This window comes from Coenobita brevimanus, chromosome 100 (assembly GCF_032717465.1).
Source record: "Coenobita brevimanus isolate Jiangsu-jjx chromosome 100, ASM3271746v2, whole genome shotgun sequence".
NCBI classification, from domain to species: domain Eukaryota; kingdom Metazoa; phylum Arthropoda; class Malacostraca; order Decapoda; family Coenobitidae; genus Coenobita; species Coenobita brevimanus.
The window spans coordinates 1,220,391-1,240,077 of record NC_137053.1 but is presented as its reverse complement, the minus strand read 5'-3'; the positions used below and the strand labels follow the sequence as shown (position 1 = coordinate 1,240,077).

At 40.4% G+C, this 19,687-nt stretch overlaps 1 protein-coding gene across 2 annotated transcripts; it reads right to left on the bottom strand.

Annotated features, from left to right (window-relative positions):
• Window positions 1–6,027: 6,027 nt before the first annotated feature.
• Window positions 6,028–18,994, bottom strand: LOC145414689 (protein arginine methyltransferase NDUFAF7, mitochondrial). 2 transcript variants are annotated; one of them, XM_080284207.1, is made up of 9 exons: window positions 18,864–18,994; window positions 17,984–18,154; window positions 14,928–15,064; window positions 14,123–14,233; window positions 13,538–13,655; window positions 12,023–12,291; window positions 9,120–9,263; window positions 7,240–7,413; window positions 6,028–6,754 (listed from the first exon to the last, which is right to left on the bottom strand). In XM_080284207.1, the coding sequence occupies exons 1-9, from the start codon at window positions 18,937–18,939 to the stop codon at window positions 6,578–6,580; spliced, it is 1,377 nt and encodes a 458-aa protein (XP_080140333.1). In that variant the 5' UTR covers window positions 18,940–18,994; the 3' UTR covers window positions 6,028–6,577. The 2 variants fall into 2 exon arrangements, with proteins under 2 accessions (XP_080140333.1, XP_080140334.1); XM_080284208.1 differs by having other exon boundaries at window positions 14,928–14,998.
• Window positions 18,995–19,687: the final 693 nt, after the last annotated feature.

The window sequence follows — 19,687 nt, the reverse complement described above, 5'->3', positions numbered from 1 at the left end:
TGAAGACCTGGGTATATGGCGTCAGGAAGTATTTTTCGCATCAGTTATCATAATGCTCTTCAAAAATTATGATAAACCAATGAGGCACGGTCTGTTACATTATTTCTGATGTGTGTGTGTGTGTATGGCTAGATTATGCTCGTGTAATAACTAAATAATCGTCTTCAACAATACTGTTCGAAAGTTCGGTAAATACTGGAGTTAGGCAAAGACTGTAATTTAAGACTTGCTTCCTATCATCTCCTTCAGAGAGAGGCGATATGTTAACAAGATTTCATTGACTAGGAATAAGGAGAGGGAAAGGGAACGAGAGGGGAAAGAGAATATAAGAAAAGAGAGGGAAGAGGAGGGGAGGAAGAAATGAGAAGAAGAGAAGGGAGAGAAAAAAAAAAGGTGCAAGAAATTAGGAACCTGGAGGAAGAAGTAGATGAAAGAGGGAGGAAATGGGAAAAAAGAAAATGTAAGAAGGGGGATGAGAAGGAAGGGAAGGAAGGAGGGAAGGGAGGAGTGAGCGAAGAAGAGAAGGCAGAAACAGGGAGATGTCTAAGGGAGGAAGGGCAATGGAAGATAAAGAGAGAAATGTGAAAACGAGGAGAGAGGAATGGGGACAGAAAAAGTAGAAAAGAAATTAAAGGGGGGAGGGGAACTTAAGAGGACAGGGGAACAGTAAAGGAAAAAGAGGGGAAGAGGAAGCAGAGTGTAAGAGGAGAGAGAGAGAGAGAGAGAGAGAGAGAGAGAGAGGAAGGGGAGGGCAAGAGCAACATGGCCAACATAATATAAACAAATGACTTGCCCTCCACCCTGACCCTCACCCCCCCCCCCTTCAGGTGAACCGCAGGAAAGGAGGAAGAAGTGGAGGAAGAGGAGGAGAGAAAAAGTAGGATTGGGAGAAAGAAAAGTAAGGGGGGGGGGAAGATGCTGAAAAGGGGGATAGGAAAAGTAGGAGGGAAAAGGAGGATGAAAGGAGGGAAAAAATGAGTAAGAGAGAAAATGTTAGGAAGAGGATGTAGGAAAAAAAGAGGAGGGGAAAACAGAATAGGAGGAGGAGGAGGAGCAGGAACAGAAGAGGAGGGCTAGAAGAGGAAAAAGAGGAGAAATACTGGCATGAAAAAAGAAAGGGAAGAAGAGGAGGAGGAGGAGGAAATGGAAAAACACGAAGAGGAGAAGAACGAGAGGTAGTAAGGGAGAAGTAAACTTAAGAGGAAGAGGAAGATGATGAAAATGATGAGTATGAAGAAATTAAACGAATGAAAGGGAAGAAGATGAGGAAGGGAGGTAAAGGACGAGAAGAAAGAGATGATGTAAGATGATGGAGAAGGAAGAGAGCAATGAATAAAGATAGATGATGGTAAACGTAGGGAGAGAGAGAGAGAGAGAGAGAGAGAGAGAGAGAGGGAGGGAGGGGGGGAATGAGCGAATGAATAAATAAATAAATGGATGAATATTGAATGAATGATTGAATGAAGAAAGAACGAAAGGAAGGAGAGGACCTGAAAGATCACGGAACACTAACGTAAAGCAGTATTAGGTAATTTATATACTGAATTACTCATAGCAAGCAATAAAAAAAATACAGAGGAAGAGGAAGAATGGAAGAAAACCAAGAGAGGATGACAAAGCTCAAAACAGAAATACAATCAGAGTTTGAATTTTGAAGGCTGTTTCGATTAGATCCATTAAAAATACAAAGACCAGAGATACAAAATATCCAGTAGAAACAAAATACAATTCAAGAGAGCCCAGAGGTAAATTTACGTAAACCATACCTAAAGGAAAACACACAGAAAATGAATTCATAGCTACACAAACATGCAAAAGGGGGAATACGCGGGATTGGAAGCGAATACGGCAAACCCACACACATATCTCCTACTTACTTTATGGATTTTTCGCCCTCTTTTTTTCTGTTGGTGGGGGGAAGGGGGATTTTTCTTTTTTCTGCTTTTTGGGAGGTGGACGTCGTGAAAAAGGGTAAAAAATCTGCCCCTGTGTGTGGCTGGTGGGGCATAAACCAGGAAAGCCCGCTCCCCGCCTCCGATTTCCGATTTACACCGTTGGGCTGAGTGAGGCAGGGAGGGAGGGAAGGAGAGGAGGTCAGGAGGAGAGAGGGAGAGGAGGACTCCTGATAGAGGGAGTGAAGGAAGGAGACGAGAAGAGAGAAAGAGAGAGGAAAGGAGAGGAGGCAGGAAGAAGACAAGGAGAGAAGGAGATAAGAATACCTAAAATGAGTGTAGGAGTGAACAGAGGATACGAGGAAGGAAGGAAGAAGTGGTTTGGATAAAGGAGAGAGAATAGAGAAGGCTACTGAGAAGTGGAGAGAGAGAGAGAGAGAGAGAGAGAGAGAGAGAGAGAGAGGGAGGAAGGAAGAGTGGTAGACAAGAAGAGGTGTACAGGAGAAGGTTGGGAAGAAAAAGAGGAGTGTAAAAAGGGGGCGAGGGAGCTAGGAGTGAGAAGGTGGGAGGTAAGGAGTGAGAGGAGGGAAGGAAGGACGCTGAAAGATAGAGAGAGAGAAAGGGAAAGAAGCTGGGGAAGAAAGAGGGGGGGGAGGAGAACAGGGGAAGAATGAGAGAAGGAAGGAGGGAGAGACTGAGACTGAGATGGAGATAGGGAGAGAAGGAGACTGAGATGGAGAAAGGGAGGAAAGGAGGATGAAAAGGAAAAAGACAGGGAAGGAGAGGAGGGAAGGAAAGAGAGAGGAAGGATTGATGGGGAGAGAAGGAGGGAATGAGAGGAAGATTGGAGGGAGAGTTAGCAGGAAAGGGGCCGGGAAGAAGAGTTGGAAGGATAGAGACGTGAAAGAAGGAGAGAGGAATGGAAAGAGAGGAAGGAGGAGGCTGAGAGAGAGAGAGAGAGATTTACAGTGACATAATATTACTGACAGAGTTTCATGTCCACAAGTGAAGCCTACAGTCAGACTACGGCATTCTAAATTTTATCAGATTTAGAAACGATATCTCTTAATCCCATATATAGTTTTTCGCTTTATACCTGAAATTGCCAGCGATTTAGTCGGCTGAAGAGACTCCCCCCTCCCCCTCTTCCCTCGTAGTGATGGGTTAGAAATAAAGAATGGTGGACAGTTGTTGCAAAAAAAAAAAAAAAAAAAAAAAAAATGGCATTGTTTTAGTGTTTGGTGCCAAGGGTAGGGACGTGGAAGAAATTGATAGAAGTATTTTTTTTTTTCTTAACTCGTTGAATCCAAGTGAAAAGTACTAAAATTAGTTGAATAAGAGTTGTGTCTCACTCAAAAGTCACGTAACGACCTAATACAACCTTGTTTCAAGATTCATCCCAATGATTCATCTGTTACTTTTCCCCAAAACTTCCTATTTAGAAAAAAGCTGTCAAAACCGTTTACCCACCTGTCTCCTTAGCCTCAGTTATTCTACTGTATATTTCACAAGTCCGAGGGGTCTCTAATGCTGAATAAAATTATCCGGAGGTCATTCATTCATCATCCATTATCCAATCTTTTTTTTTTTTCTTTCTTTTTTTTTAAGAAGCATAGGGGCCCAGGCCTAGGCAGTTAAGGCAAGGGTGACAAACCTCACTTTTCCCTGAGTGGCATTACATAAGCGACCCCTCCCCCCTCATATGGAATCCTTTGCAGGCTCCATCCGATTGTTCATCCACTAGACCACCAGGCGTCATTTAGGTATATGGTTACCACCCAGCGTAATAAATGGTTTCCTGGGTTTCAGGAAACCAGTATGACTTGTCACAGTAGTTTAGAGTTACCTGGTGGCAGCACAGCATCGAGTGAGTGGATGATGGGTATTCCCACCACCCTAAAAGTAATACGGGGCGTCCCTTGACTAAATTAAGGGGATTAACTGGACACACTGTAACTTACTGTACACTGGACAGTAGGCTATCTCGTTTCCTATACCGTCGTTACGCCTGCTTTAAACTGCCTTGATTTACTCACTACTGTATTATTATTATTATTATTATTATTATTATTATGTGGAGAGAATGAAGAATGAAAGACTGACTAAGAGGCTGTATGTAGGTGAGGTGGAGGGAGGTAGAGGGAGGAGACGACCGAGGATGAGGTGGAGGGACGGAGTTGAGAGGTATATGAGGGAGGGGGGAGTGAGTTGGGGGGAGGGTAGTCAAATGATGGATGACAGAGCGACTTGGAGGCGTTTTGGCTGCGGCCACCCATTGCGGGATTAGGGCGTCGGGCTATAGATAGATAGATGGATAGATTATTATTTCTTTTAATTACTCGTTTCTTTCAGTTTTCTATGTAATATTTGTCAAAGAAAACGGAGAGTTTATTGGCTATCTAATTTGTTTTGTAAATAGGTAATGAGACCATGAAACGATCAAGCAAGTGCGCGCGCGCACGCAGGCCACACACGATCATTGTGTGTGTGTGTGTGTGTGTGTGTGTGTGTAATGAGGGAGTGGGGAGAAGGGCTCTCACTTAAAGCTGTTCTGAACAAGATGGAGGCAAAGGGTGGCAAAGATTTTTTCTTTTCATCATCTTCCTTCCCTTTCGTACTGACTCTCTTCAACCTCACTGTTTTTGCTGCAGTTTTGCATCTCTTTCCTTCTGCAATTGCACTTTCATTGGTCATTGGTCTGCAAGAAAAAGTGCAAAAGAAGTATGCATGGATGTCCGACATGTAAAACAGAACGAGGTTTCCAGGGGCTTCGTGTGTGACTAATTGTGTGGCTCATATCACTGGACATTTCATTGATAGTTGTCCCACTTTCAAACTTTCTCCCTATTCCAAATCCTACCATACCCCATCTTTAGGTGAGAAAAAGGTCAGAGGGATGATGCTGGTGAAATCTTGACTCTGTCTCATTCATTTATTCATTTCACAAGGAAAAACGTTCAACATTTTTCTTTTCTATTAAATGCACTTTAAATACGTTTGTGGGATAGGACCATTCTGTCACTTATGAAGTTAAAAAAAAGGGTGCAGCACTTGTCGATATGTATTCATCCATCATCCATCCATTTCAGTCATTTGTCAGTTCAGCAGCTTTCATAACTTCTATACATTTTAACGGGTAATCTCTGAACCTATTCATCCATCATTTACTGATCTTCCACAGCTGTTAACTCCAAACTTTTACACTTACAGCATACCCTTTTCGTTATTCTCTTTACATAACAACACCATTTTGGTATACTCTTGCACCTTATTGTCAGTATAATTTCTTGGTCCACATCTTCATGAGTCTCAAAAATTGCTTAATTAGTACAAGGTATTTTATATTTCATACATTTTATAATAACTTGGTGGTAGGTGGGGACGCTCACCATCCACTCATTCTATGTAGTGTTGTTCTCGGATGACTTCCACTTCCTCTCTTCCATCCTTCCTCTTCTGTCTTGCTTTCACTCTTTCTTTCCTCTTCCCTATATCTACGAGTGACTCTACACTGAGTGACAAGCCAAATGGTTTCCTGTATACGAGTAAACCATTTACTATGCTGGATGTTAACCAAATAACCAGATTATGGCACCTCGTGGTATAGTGGGCAATTGAGGTGCTCCAAATGGATTGTGCTGGTGCAGGATTATATCCATGGTGTGGTTAGGATTCATTGCTCATGAAATGCCACTCAGGGATGAGTGAGGCTGATCACTGTCATCTTAAATGTCAGGACCAACCTGCCTAACCCCGGTCTACTACACTTCTCATGGGGCAACAGTGGATTAGATGATGTGTGTGCATGTTATCATAACTACCAGTCTCACAAAAATGTATCAAAATGAAAAGGCCAAAGACTTTCAATTATTCTATTAATTTTACTTCTGGTATACAATATTTTATTTACATTTTTATAAACACTTGCAAACTTATCTGTTTCTTTAACCCATTTGTGCCCAGTGTCCTCTATAAAGGACAGCACTGGACATTTTCAAAACTGGAAAAAGAAGGAAACCCCGGGGTAGGGATTTATGAGCTTCGCAGCTATGAGCCGATGGGCAGAGGACAGTACACTCAGTGCCCTTTCAGTAAAATCCTTCACACAGGAACTCTGGGTGCTAATGGGTTAATATTTATGATAAGGAATTAACGTGATTCGTGAAAGATGCTGAGTGGGGAAGTCTGTGGACACCAGAATCAAAGAGAGTGTACTGAGATGGTTTGGTCGCGTGGAGAGAATGAAATGGTGAAGAAAGGTATATCTGAGCGAATCTGAAGGAGGGAGGAGGCATGGTAGGCCAAGAAGAAGGTGGAGAGATGTGGTGGATGAGTGTGTGAGGAAGAGAGGTATGGAAGGTGGTGAGGCTAAAGGACTGACAAGAGACTGAGCCGGCTGGATGAATTTTGTGTAGAGAATCGCATAACCAGGGATTTGGCACCCCTTATTAATGCAACAGCGTTCGGACTGACTCTATCAGATAGATATGTGTGTGAAACTACATTATGTGGTGAAATTTTTTTTGGCCTATCTGATGGAGCCAGGGTTTCAAGGGCTTGAATGATGAGTGCATGGAAGCATGACTCATGGAGTTGGGCAAACTTTAGCTGTCTGGACATTGCTACTCCTCACCCAGCCCTAGGGTGGGAGAGGTGGTCTGGATGATGATGATGATGGTGACAAATTAGTCAGTATCCCTATAAAATCCCCCAGGAGGATATTTAATCAGGAAATCTTTCACTACTCCTGGAAACAGTGCTAAGAATTTAAACCTTTGTCCCATCTGTTGAGGATCAGTCAACATCTTGAACCCAGATATTAAAGACTTTCTGTCTTCAGGCTTGCAGTGCTTTAGGAGATTCTGAAAGAAATTAAATAAAGGTACAGTACTGTATTATTTCTGAACTTTTAACAATAAGTGTCTAAATGATATATCATAATATAAATTACAGTTACTGTGTACTACAGAGAAGTTACCAAGGTATGAGGTATACATGAGTACTGTGCTTTAAATATCAACAGTTCTTCAAATATTCTGCTTATGATGTATCCTGATGATAGGTGGTGTGTCCCTATTTCTTTTTCCGTAAATGACATACCGGTAGTCAAATGATGAAATAGGGGCAACATCCTACTCATGACAGCTAACAGAAAAAAAATATACTGTATATCCTTCTAATGCAAGGAAATTAAACTTAAATGGTAGCTAAAGACTCCATGGAAAGTTTACAAAATCAATTAATTATGTAGAAGGAAATAACACTTAAGTCAAATAACTGCAAAGTGAATAAAAATGGATTGGCATTGGGCTGAACATGAAAGGGGAAGAAATCCATTGCTCCTTACCGCTAGTCTGAGCTCAATACCCATGTTGGTGAGAAATGAGGACTGTGTGACAGGGCCGTAAGTCACCAACTTGTCTTGCACATTTTCCTTCAGAAACACAAAGTCAACATCAGCAGTGAGATCAGCAGTCCCTGGTTCGCTCAAGGGGTCATGCAGAGCATGATTCTTGAATCCCTGGGAAATGATGCAATAAATTCTATTACTCATTGTAGTTTTCCTTCCACACCATGCACATGAAAAAAATGCCAAAATCCCGCCTGGTTCACAGTGTTACATGCTATTATGATACCCACTAATATTTACATATCATGAAATTTTTGCAAGTCCATGAATATCCCAGCTACTAAGGAAGCCAGTACAGAAGGCAATCTGTTTGTGTCACTAGTAAGTCATGAAAACTATCCATCCATCATCCAATCCTACACTGCCCCGTGAGGAGCATAGAAGCCCAGGGCTAGGCAGTTGGTCCCGACATTTAAGATAAGAGTAGCCAACCTCTCATCCCTGAGAGGCATTACGTGAGCAATAAACCCCAGTCACTCCTTGGATATAAACCTTCACCGGCTCAAACCGATTGGAGCACAATAATTACCCACTAAACCACCAGGTGCCAAAATTTGGTTATATGGTTACCACCCAGTGTAGTAAATGGTTTCCTGGTGTACAGGAAACCATTTGGCTTGTCACTTAGTGTAGAGTCACCCACAGGCAGAAGGAAGAGGAAAGAATAAACTACAAATGGCAATTAAAACTGTAAAAACTGCTCAATAAGAGCCATTATTTTATTGTTAATGTGGAAGAGAAAATCCCAGATTTTAGCTGAAGTCCCTATTTTGGTCCTCTTAGGAATATTTTCCCACAGTATAATACAGCATGTATAATGACCTTTTTTTAATAAAAATTAGTGACACAGGAAGGCAGAGATGGCATCATGAAAGCAGTGATCAGATGCTGGAAGGGCTCATTTCTGTATTACTGTTTACACATATCACTCAAGTTTTTGTCATGTTACAGCTTAAAAAAAAAAAAAAAAATGGCATTGAGAACTGTACTGTTCAGAATATTTTAGGATAATTATGGTACACTTTAAATTGGGATGCCACAACCTTTGTGTGGTGGATGTGATGGCTTTTTTCCCACCCAGGTCCCAACCATGACGCTTGCATTATGTCACCATGTGGGTGTTTGAATTTCTGGATATACAGTATTCTCTACCTCCAGTGCTTCACAAGCAGCGAAGGTGACCACACAAGGGTTTACCTGGGTGTATATTTGCCTCATCAATCAGACTAAAAATGTGAAAAAAAGATTTCCACAAATGAAGGGCTTACTGTACTTCATCACTCTTCTGTAAGAGATTATAAGAATTTAAAAGAGGTTTTATAAATTATACCATATGACTAAGCAAGTAGTACTAATGGTTTTATGACAACAGTTATTTTACTGTTTGATAGTGATAAAATACGGTACCGTATTATAAGCACAGACCAAGGAAACAATGGATGAACTACTGTGCAGCGTTTCAGGGTTAGGTGACTACACAGGGATGTTGTAGATCATGCATCTTGGAGAGCAGCTATGAGTTATCTAGGCTGATCCATATAAGTAGACAACAATACCTTTCTACATGTATACCATTTATTGAGTGATGGTAGTAGTGAAGAGTGACATTCAAAGCAATTTTTTTTTTTTTTTTTTTTTTTTTTTTTTTTTTATAAGAAAGATTGTGTTTGTACTAACATACTGTATATAAAATATCCTTAGACATGTTATGCCAGAGCTGTTATTGATTTTTTATTCTTTAACAGTACAGTCATTGATACCCCAAGAGTACTGTAACAGCTTGCTATTCCAGGACAAAGTATACCCAGTGTACTAACTCTGAAGGTATTGGATACTTTGCTATCATGACCATAGTCCATGATGAGGGCATATCCACCATCTTCCTCAATTCTAGTAGCCAGCTCCCTGCATAAAACAGCTGCCTCAGGGCTCACTTCCACTTCACTGCGAGTCTCATCAGGCTAGAAAACATAAAGCACATTTTAAGCATCATAACACATAATGTAACATACAGAGTGATACAAAATGAAAATATGGTAAACATAAATTTCCCTGATAGGTCATTTCACATCTCATGAACTCCTTCAATTTGATTTTTTTCCCTTCATGCTACCTCTGCATAATTTTGTTAATTCTGAGCAAACAGTAAGTAGTGATAGAGTTTGGAACAGTCTTCATTAACTGCTTCACAATCAGACATCTGTAAGATGAATAAAACTGTCTGAAGGTAGGAAGAATAACAATGAATATACATCACTGGATGGAAGGGGTTAAGCCTTGGAACTCTTTTCTAAGGTGACTCCAATTATCCTCAGGCTGATGGGGATAGTCAAGATTGTGTCTAACTCCTTCAGCATGAAAACGTCTCCTATGACTAAAACTGTCAAGCATTAACCAAAATACAACATAACAAGATGTCTCTGAGTGGCAGAGATTAACACTATACAGTACTTTTACATCCTACAAAAGTTACCTCACGTGTAAGATGTTCCTAGGGCACAGCATCCCAGCACATATTTGAAATACAGAATGATAAATTTGAGAAAAATTATTGGCTTAGCAACTCCTCTGCCATATTTCAATAATAAGAGGGAGGTATAACCTGGTTGACTGCTTTTACAAATTCATGTGTATTAAGCCTGCAAGGACCTGAGTGTTTACTGGCACACAAGAAATGACAGGGATTAGAGGGATGTGTACAGCATTTTTTAATACGAGACCTGGGGGGCTAGGACTGTGATTGAAGAGTTGAGAAACGATGCGACTTGAATGTGTTGGTTTTGCGACGACGAAGGGTAGATTGAGATGGTTTAGGCTTGTTGAGAGGATGGAGGATGACAGTTGGGTGCTGAGGGTGAGAAATGTGAATGTTAGGGGTTGGGTTGCAAGAGGCAGATCAAAAAAAGGCCTGAGATATGGTCATAGAGTGTGACCTCAGGGATGAGGAACTAAACATGGAGGCTGTCAAAGATCAAGCAGAGTGGAGGGCTGCCATTAGGTGATCAAGGCCGATGCATGCAAGCATGTTGGAACATTTATAACTGATACAAGACGGTACATAGGACTAAGAAATAGTCTTTGAAAACTGAAAGCAAAAAGATATTAAGTGCATAACTGAAAACAGTGACATATTTTCACTCGTAGCATATGAACTGCCTTCATCGAGCAACACTGACATAGCTGAGTGGTTCTTCTGCCTGGTTATGCAGACACCCTGAAAACTATTAGTACACTATACAGAATAAGAGTGATGTTGACTGAACAGAATAAGACGCATGAGATTATGAAAGATGCAGAGTAAGATAAGGTGAAAGGAAGAGTGTGTTTAGATGGTATGGTTACCGTATATAGACAGAATGGATATCAACAGAGTTGTGAAGAGGGTACTGTATGTGAGTGAATTTGGGAGTTGGAGCAAAAATGATGTTGGATGGCCATGGTAACTGGAATATGTGAGAAAGAACGGTAAGGAATAAAAGAAACAGTACCTCATAGCAGTGACAGAAAAGAGACGTAAGTGAGGAAAAGAAGCAGAAAACTAAGTGGCAGTGGGAAGGAAAGTGACTGGTACTATGAATGCCTTGATAAGAGGTCTGAGTGTGGTAGCTGAGAGAGGCTTGCAAGAAAGATTTTTAATGTTTTTGCTAACATCTGGGTGCAATACTATGGTGTGGCAGGAAAGTCGAGTGAAAGAGCAGTGGGGATGGGGTTGTTGAGGAATGTGTGTAGAATGCAGATAAGAAATAATGTGATACATGAAAGATGCAGAGTATGGAAGTCTGTGGATATCAGAGTTGCAGAGCACTTAGATGGTATGGACATGTGGAAAGAATGGGTGTGAACTGAGTGGTGAAAATGGTATATTTGAGCAAATTCAGAGTTGGGAGAATGCATGGTAGGCCAAGAAGATGGTGGATAGATATCATAATAAAAGTGTGAGGAAGAGACGTATGGAAGCTGGTAAGGTTAGGCAACTGACAACGGATTGAGCTGGTTGAATGAACTTTGTATAGAAGTGTGTATTACCAGGGTTTGACACCCCTTTTTAACTTGACAGTCATTGGACTGACTCTGTCAGATGGGTGAGTGTGATGTTACATGGGGAAAAAAAAAGTGGACATATCAGGTGAAATCAAATTCCAGGAGCTCAAATGATGAGTGGATGAGAGTGTGGCCCATTCAACTGGGCAAATCTTGGATAGTATTTCTTTCCATTACATTTTTCTGACTCTCTGGACCCTACCTTACCCCACTCTGAGGTGGGAAACAAGGACTGGTTTATGATGATGATGAATTCAATACACAAATGATTGTGATAGATGGATGAAGTATGCATGAAGGTGTTTACAAGGGCAGCCCTCTTTATTTAACTTGGTATTCCATGGAATGATAATATCACATGGGTAACTGTGAAGCCTATCTTACAAAAATACATAATAGTATGTGTAGATGGTTTTAGCTTGTGAAATCAAAGTAAAACTCTGAAGGCTTGAATGATCTATCAATGACTGTGAAGCCAATTTCACAGGGCATGCTGTTTGATAGTTCCCCACCCTTTGTGTTTTCCCTTTTGTGTTGCTGGATCCTGCTCATTTGTTTTCCGAAGTGGGAAGTAGGGTTGAGATGATAAAGATCCAAATTTTGTATCAAGCTTGATATACCATAAGTTTAAAGTTTAACACATTTCACTGTATTGTACAATGTATTCAATGTACAGTACCTGAATGAAGATTTTTGTGGCAGGCGTGGGTGCCCTGGACAATATGTATCTAAGGTGGTGTGGTCCATCTTCCTCATCCATGTCAATCAGAACCTCCCGCCATCCTTCCTCTGTTCGTCTAAACTTGTGGATGGGCAAGACATCAAAGAATTCATGGGCTAGGTACACGGAAAAGGATCGTGGGATGGTGGAGAGGTGTCGGTGCCAATACACAGGGGACCCATCAATTGTGGTGCTCATTTTGTAGAATAGTTCATCCTGGCATGCATCTGCCGAAGGAAATATACTACAGGACCGGTAAGTGAAAGCTTAACTAATTTTCACAGAATGTGTTAAGCACAAAACAGGAAAAACAGCATTATGGTCATCACCATGATCATTATCCAGTCTTTTATTGCCCCATCAGGAGAATATGGCCCTGGGGCCAGGCTACAGTATTCAGTACTGACTTTTAAAATGAGAGTAATCAATCACATATGTGCAGAGTAACATGTTAAACACTTGGTAACATTTCAGAATAAAAAGAGTACAAACATTATAGTTTCCTTTATATACAAAACAGGGAAATAGCCCACTGAATGAGAAAGAGATGGATATGTATGGAGACATGACAAGGGTGGCACCCTTTTTTATACTCCTCTGAGGGCAAGGGCTTGCCTTATCGATGCTGTTGTGCTTAACCCAGGTCAGTCTGGCTAAGCAGACCCATCAAGTACTGGTAAGCAACAGCTTCTGTGAGGCCATCCTGAAAGTACAATATAGCACATAAACCATGCAGGGAACTGGCACCCCCGTGTGGCAGACAACCCCTCACCAGGGTCAGACCAAGGCTCTTCCCTGGGGTGAGGTGCAGGGAAATATGAGGAGATTTGGTTCCTGGGTGGATGCTGCAGCTGCCCACCCAGGGTGCACAGCACCACCATGTGTTGGCTCCTCATTAGCACCTCCCCAGCCAAGTAAAATAATCAGGTGGTATCCAGAATAAAATACTGAACCTAAATAGATTCTTTTCCACTAAAGAGATAAAACTTGGTAGTCGTCATCATCATCTGGACCTCCCTTCCCATCCTAGGGCTGGGTGAGGAGTAGCAATGTCCAGACAGCCCAAGTCTGTCCAATCCAATGGGCCATGCTTCCATTCACTCATCATTCAAGCAAGCCCCCAGAATCCTAGCTCTATCTGATATGCCATAAGCTTTCACCACATTCTGTAGCATCACATAAACGTATCCGACAGAGTTAACTTGGTAGTCAGCAAAATTATTTGATTCCTCAGGTAATGCTGAGTGACAGTCCTAGAAAGAATGCCATGTCCATGTTTTTGGTGTGTGAGATGGAGCCTTGATATTTAAACACTTGAATGTCCTATACACCTAATGTTGTTAACCTACTGCTGAATCCTACCAATCAGTTTATAACACAGTAACAGTTTACCCCATATTATGCCAATAATTATGCCATAAAATGAGGTTATGTCAATGATTATATTCTACAATGCAAGAGGGTTTTCCTCACCATTGTTTGATTTTATACAGCCACAAAGTCTCTCCTCCTGCTTGTTGCTTAGTTCATCAGATAACTCCACAAATTGCACACACAGATTGTCCCCAGACAGGCCAAGCTGCTTTAAAACCTGCAAAAACACATACCATATTGAGAGCAGACTTGTTTAAATATTATTCATTCATTCATTCATACTAATCCTGTGTTGCCTCATGAGGAGCGTAGGAGCCCGGGGCTAGGCAAGTTGGTCCTGACATTTAAGATGAGAGTGACCAGCCTTAGTCATCCCTGAGTGGCATTACATGAGCAATAAACCCTAACCACCTCACAGATATAAACCTACACAGGGTCAGTCCGATTGGAGTGCCATAGTTACCCACTAAACCACCAGACGTCATAATTTGGTTACATAGTTACCACCCAGTGTAGTGAATGGTTTCCTGGGTTACAGGAAACCATTCGGCTTGTCACAGTGTAGAGACCATAAGGCAGCACTACAATCAGTGAATGGATGATGGGCACCCCACCTACCACCCACTGAAATTTCCATTTTTCCATATGGAAAAATTTATGACCAAATAATAATACAGTACTGACCCGAAGGACATCGTGCATGAGGGTTCCCCGGCCAGGTCCAAACTCAACCAGCTGTAGTGGTTTGGGTGATCCCAGCTTGTACCACTCACTGAATATCCACACACCAATTAGCTGAAATGTACCGTATAATGGAGATGCTTAAATCCATGTAGAAACATATACTCTTATGTGACACTGGCTGAAGTGAAGAATGCTGTGGCATAACTGAAGAATGGGAGTGCAGCTGGTGTTGATGAAGTGTATACAGAGATTATAAAAGCATACAGGAGGGAGTAGCATGAAGTGTTTGTCAGAGATAAGTAACAAGGCATGGGTAAGTGAAACTTTACCAGCGTGGAAAAAGGCTGTGATTGTACCCCTACACAAGAATAAAGGTGAGAGAAGTAAATGCTAAAATTATCATGGCAGAAGTCTCTTGAGTGTTCTTGGACAGGAATATGGAAACATCATCAGAGGGAAGTGAGGAATATATCAGAAAGCTTAGTGAGTGATGATCAGGGTGGCTTCAGGAGTGGAACAGGGTGTGTGCATCAAATATCTGCAATGATACAGATTGTGGAGATGGCTTGTGAGAAGGATTACAAGGAATTTATGGCATCTGTGGATATGGACGAAGCATGTGACAAGGTAAACTGACATGAACTGTGGAAGATTTTATGTACTAATGTGTAAGGTGGTAATAGATAGCTGTTGGATGACTGCATATTGCTCACATATTTTTCAAACATCAGACTTTGCACAGAACATTGTTAACTTAACTATCCATCCATCCAATGCAGTACCTGTAGTAACAACAAAATCTTACCTCACCAAACATCTGACAAATCTCAGGTGACGTGATGTAGTCTCCATGGGTTCCAAACATGTCCTGACCAGCTGAGTAATAGCCAGCAATAGGATTTATGAGAACTTCCTTCATGTATTCATGCACAGTGAGTGGTCCTGAAAGGAAAAATTATACCGCTCACACCTAGAGAAAAGGCTCTTGTACAGTATATTCATCAATATTGGTTAGCTCTATGTGAGAAAGTAATAAACTAGCATCAGTAAATGAATCCACACTTCAACCTCTCTCAGCCTAAAAAGGTTAAAGTTCATGCACAAAACTGAACTGGTACCAAATATCATTTAATGTACTACAAATTTTTATTCAGTGATTGAACCAATTCATCATTCTCAATAATGAATTTCCCTATATACTGTATATGACATGGCAGCTAATCGCAGTCACTGCTTGTAGTGCCTAATGTTTGTAACATAACAGTCATATGTCATACCTGCATCACATGATGATGATGACAATGAATATGATGATGATGATGTCAATGACAGTTGATGATGATGACAGTGAATATGATGATGATGATGTCAATGACAGTTGATGATGATGACAATGAATATGATGATGATGATGACAATGACAGTAACAGTGATAGCTCACACCCCCTTGGCAACCTATTCAGATGGCTTGCCAACCCAATTCTCGGTCACAAACCAGGGGTTAAGAACCAATGTGGTTAGGGATGGATATATGTTTCAAATATATGCATTAAGCAGACAGAGGAAAAACCACACAGGAAGAATTGTAATACAGTAAGCCCTCAATATTTCGTTGTACTTCAGCAACACCCAATACTGAATAATGTGAAATGCCAGATATTGCATAGAACCTCCCCATTGGCACAACAGTCAGCATTGAGCCGGATACTGTGTTAATATCTATCTCGACCCTCTATCCTAACACCTTTCCCATGAATAAAAGATGAAAATTAAGCATAAAATAACAGGACAGTAAAATAATGGTAGTACTGTACAGTAATACAGTGCCTGCTGGCTACCAATTATGAGCCGGTTGATACACTTCAACACCAGACATTACATAAAACCACCAGTTATGGTACATCCCATTTCAGTGCTGGATACTGCCTTAATAGAGCCAAGCCAGCAGCACCGGATATTGCACTGAGCTGGATACTGCAACCACGGATAACTGAGAGTTTACTGTTTGTAACATTTACAGATCAGGAAGAACCATTTGATACAGTCATTGTTAGGTATTAAAGAATGCCTTACTTATAAACAGCATGGATAGAAAGTTGCTGAATTCTGCAATTTCTAAGATATGCACAGTAAAGGGTTGATGGACTACAGTACTGATTATGTAGCTTAATATCCATGTTGTAATTTCACCCTGGTTGTTAAAAAAGGGATGAGATTATAAGAAAACTCAAAACTAGAGCTATGAAATGGGGAATGAAGCTCTTTATGAATTCTGAAGGTTGAAGTATTTCAGGTATGATGTATCAGGATAATGCTATGCTACTTTATAATGCTGAACAGAGTCTTTGCCTATTAGTCCAGAGTTTTGTGAATGTCTATGAGCAGCATGGTTTGAAAGTAAATGTTCATATGAGTAAAATGATAAATTGCTGAGAAAGAAATTAGTGATGTGGTTGTGAAAGGAAAGAAAGCTGAGCCAGTGGAAAAGTATTTTAGTGCAGTAAAAGGAAAAAAAGAGAGGTAAATCTGTTCATGATTTTGGGAGTAAGTAACTCAAGATGAGGGCCTTGATAAAAAAGAGGATCAAGTGTGGAGGCTGTGTGAAGATTCAATAAATGTGTGTTTGTATCATTAATATATGGATGTGAGACTTTGGTATGGCATGAGTTTGAAAGGTCAAGAAAGGAACAGTAAAAATGAGACTGCATACAGTAGGAATATGTGTGGGTCGAATATGTCGGACAGAATAAGAAGCACAGAGATTCATGAAAGATATCGAGTAAGGAAGTCCACTGACAAAAGGGTAGCTAGATGAAAAGTGTGTTTAGATACATAGTTCAGTACAATCAAAGAAAATGGCCATAACATGGGTGGTGAAAAGGATATAGGCTATGCAAGTGAAATTAAACGTTGAAGGAAGTGTAGTAAACCATAAAAAAAGGGGAATTAAATGAATGTGAGAAAGTGAAGTACGGAAAGTGAGGCAAGCAACTGACCAGGGATCAAAACTGATGGATGGAGTATGTATGAAAATGCACAAAAGGACTGCACTTCCTTTTTAAAGTGTAATTCACAGAGTAACCCTACACCTCAGATTCATGTGAAGCAAATCTATAAGAGGAAAAAAAAAATGTGAAGATGGTTTTTGCTCATAAAACGGAACCAAGATTTCAAAAGCTTGCGTGATCTGGGTATGACTCTGTGGCACATTTTGGGCATGTTGTCTGACTGCTTTCCCACTTTTGTGGATATTTTTTCTTCTTTGTGGAGGAATTAGGGTTGGGTTATTATATTGACAACATGTACTCTGTACAGCTCAAAACTTTAAATTTCCCTACAACTTATGATCTTGCTGCTGGTAAGAATGAGGATTACAGGGTTTAATAGGTACCACTGTTCTGATGCCATACTACCTGTGAACTGGTGTCATGTTGTTCTTACAAAGTTTTGAGTGCTAAAGAATTCTTTTGAAGAACTGGTGCTTTTGGCATATAAAAGATTAACCATTATTACAAAATTATTGATAAATATGTATTAAGTACAGGTAGTAAAAATTCTGTCTATCTAACTGTCTATTGCCAGACGCCTTAATCCCGTAAGGGGTGGCCACAAACAAATCGCCTCCATGTCGCTGTCCCCCACCATTTCACTGCCCTTCTCCCAGCGCACCCCCCTCTCTCACATACCTCTATAACAATACTTTCTTACTTTAAAAATGGCTTTTCTCTGCATCCAGCAAGTGTTACTAATATGAATTATATTTTTTTAAATGAAAACATAATGGAAAATAGTTGTAAGATTACTACTACTTGATGTATTTCAGAATACTTCTTATACTACGAAAGTATAGTACTGTACAACCTGTAAATTTTATTCGAGCTTGCAGCTGCTTAAGTAAAGGTGTTTCTGGAGACTTTGTTGGAACTTTGTCTGCCTGTTCAGTTAGCATAAACCATGAGGTAGAGATATTTCGTATTTGGCAGTAGGAGGATGCAGCCATTCTTGGGATTATTCGTTCTTGATACACATTCTCTGAAATATAAGGGTATGGCTAGTGCAAGCACAGAAAAAAATGTTTACAATATTCTATCGTATATGGTAGGAAATTATCATGACAAGAAAGTGTAAGGTTTGTGCTTGGTTCAGCAGAAATATTGAGAATGCTGCTTAGGAAAGGAGAAAATACTGTATTGGAAGAAAAAAAAAATTATTAAATTATATACAGTACTGTACCACGGAAAGACAGAGAAAGATATGGTATGAGATACTGTATGCTTTTTCTGCCCTTCTTTGACTTCAACTGGGTTCACATAAGGAGAGGTAGGATGAAGGTTTGTAACCACTGATTACTGGTGCACTTGTGAAATGTAATAGTTTTTTTTTTTTTTTTTTTTTTTTTTTTTTTTTTACATTGTGTTTCCCTTTTCTCGATAAGGACTTAAGCGTTGCCCCTGGGTAGAGGATTTTTGGTTTGGAGCATGTAGCACTTTAGGACCGGATGCCATTCTTGATGTCTACCAGTGACCCTTGGGTGAACTCATACCTCTGACCCTTTGACCCATCAGTCAGAGGCTTCTACATTAATGAAGAACATCCTTTTTAAAGCTCTCCTCTGCACTAGGCTACCAGAATATTTTTTATGATAGCTTATATAATAGATACTTTACGCCTTTCCCCCACCCCCAAATGAAAAACAATTTGTACTGTTATTCATTCCTTAACACCATGAATCTGCTCTTACCTTTTAAGATCATGAAGCCATGGGAGAGCAAAGGCCTATTCATTACTCTCTTCATTATTTTCCAGGAATAACTCATTACTGAAAAATGTGAATCAGTAATTACACGCCTTTTACACCACTGTAACGATAGCCTCCAGTTGATCCAGCCAACTATAATTCTTCAGCATAATAAATCTGGAATAAGAAGGCAGACTTAATTATATTCATGCATAACAACTGCCATAGCATTATGGAACAATTTAAGACTAATATGATTGTTTCTTTTTACACATAATGATACATATTGACATGTCAAACATTTTTAAAAACATCAACTGCCATAATACCAACGGCACAGCCAGAAGTGTGGCACTAACCGCCCTTGAATTACACCTATCCCAGATTCCACGGGATTAACTGCAGACCCTCCAAAGGAGGTTTTCTCGGACCATCCCATAATTGAGCTTGGATACCCCTTGGCCAGTCCATTTTAAAAATCCCTGCTACACTCCTGCATTATACAGAACAATTAGATACCATATGTAACTAATTACAGTAGGTCCCTTTTTTTTTTTTTTTTTCAATTAATACCCTGATACATGTACAGTATTAAACAAATTTTCTTATGTTCATATTTCCTGGAGCTGCCAAAGGAAGAATGATTAGAAGAGTGTGAAGTCTGCCATTCCTTGGATGATGAAGGACTGGAGAATGCACACCTTAGACTAAAAAGGCTGAGGCAGTGGATAGTTCAGGATTCCGGAATGCCAGGGGATATGGTAAAACCTGTTTCCAAAGGTTTCAAATGATCAGTCATATGGGTGTTGCATCAACTGGTTTCCTAT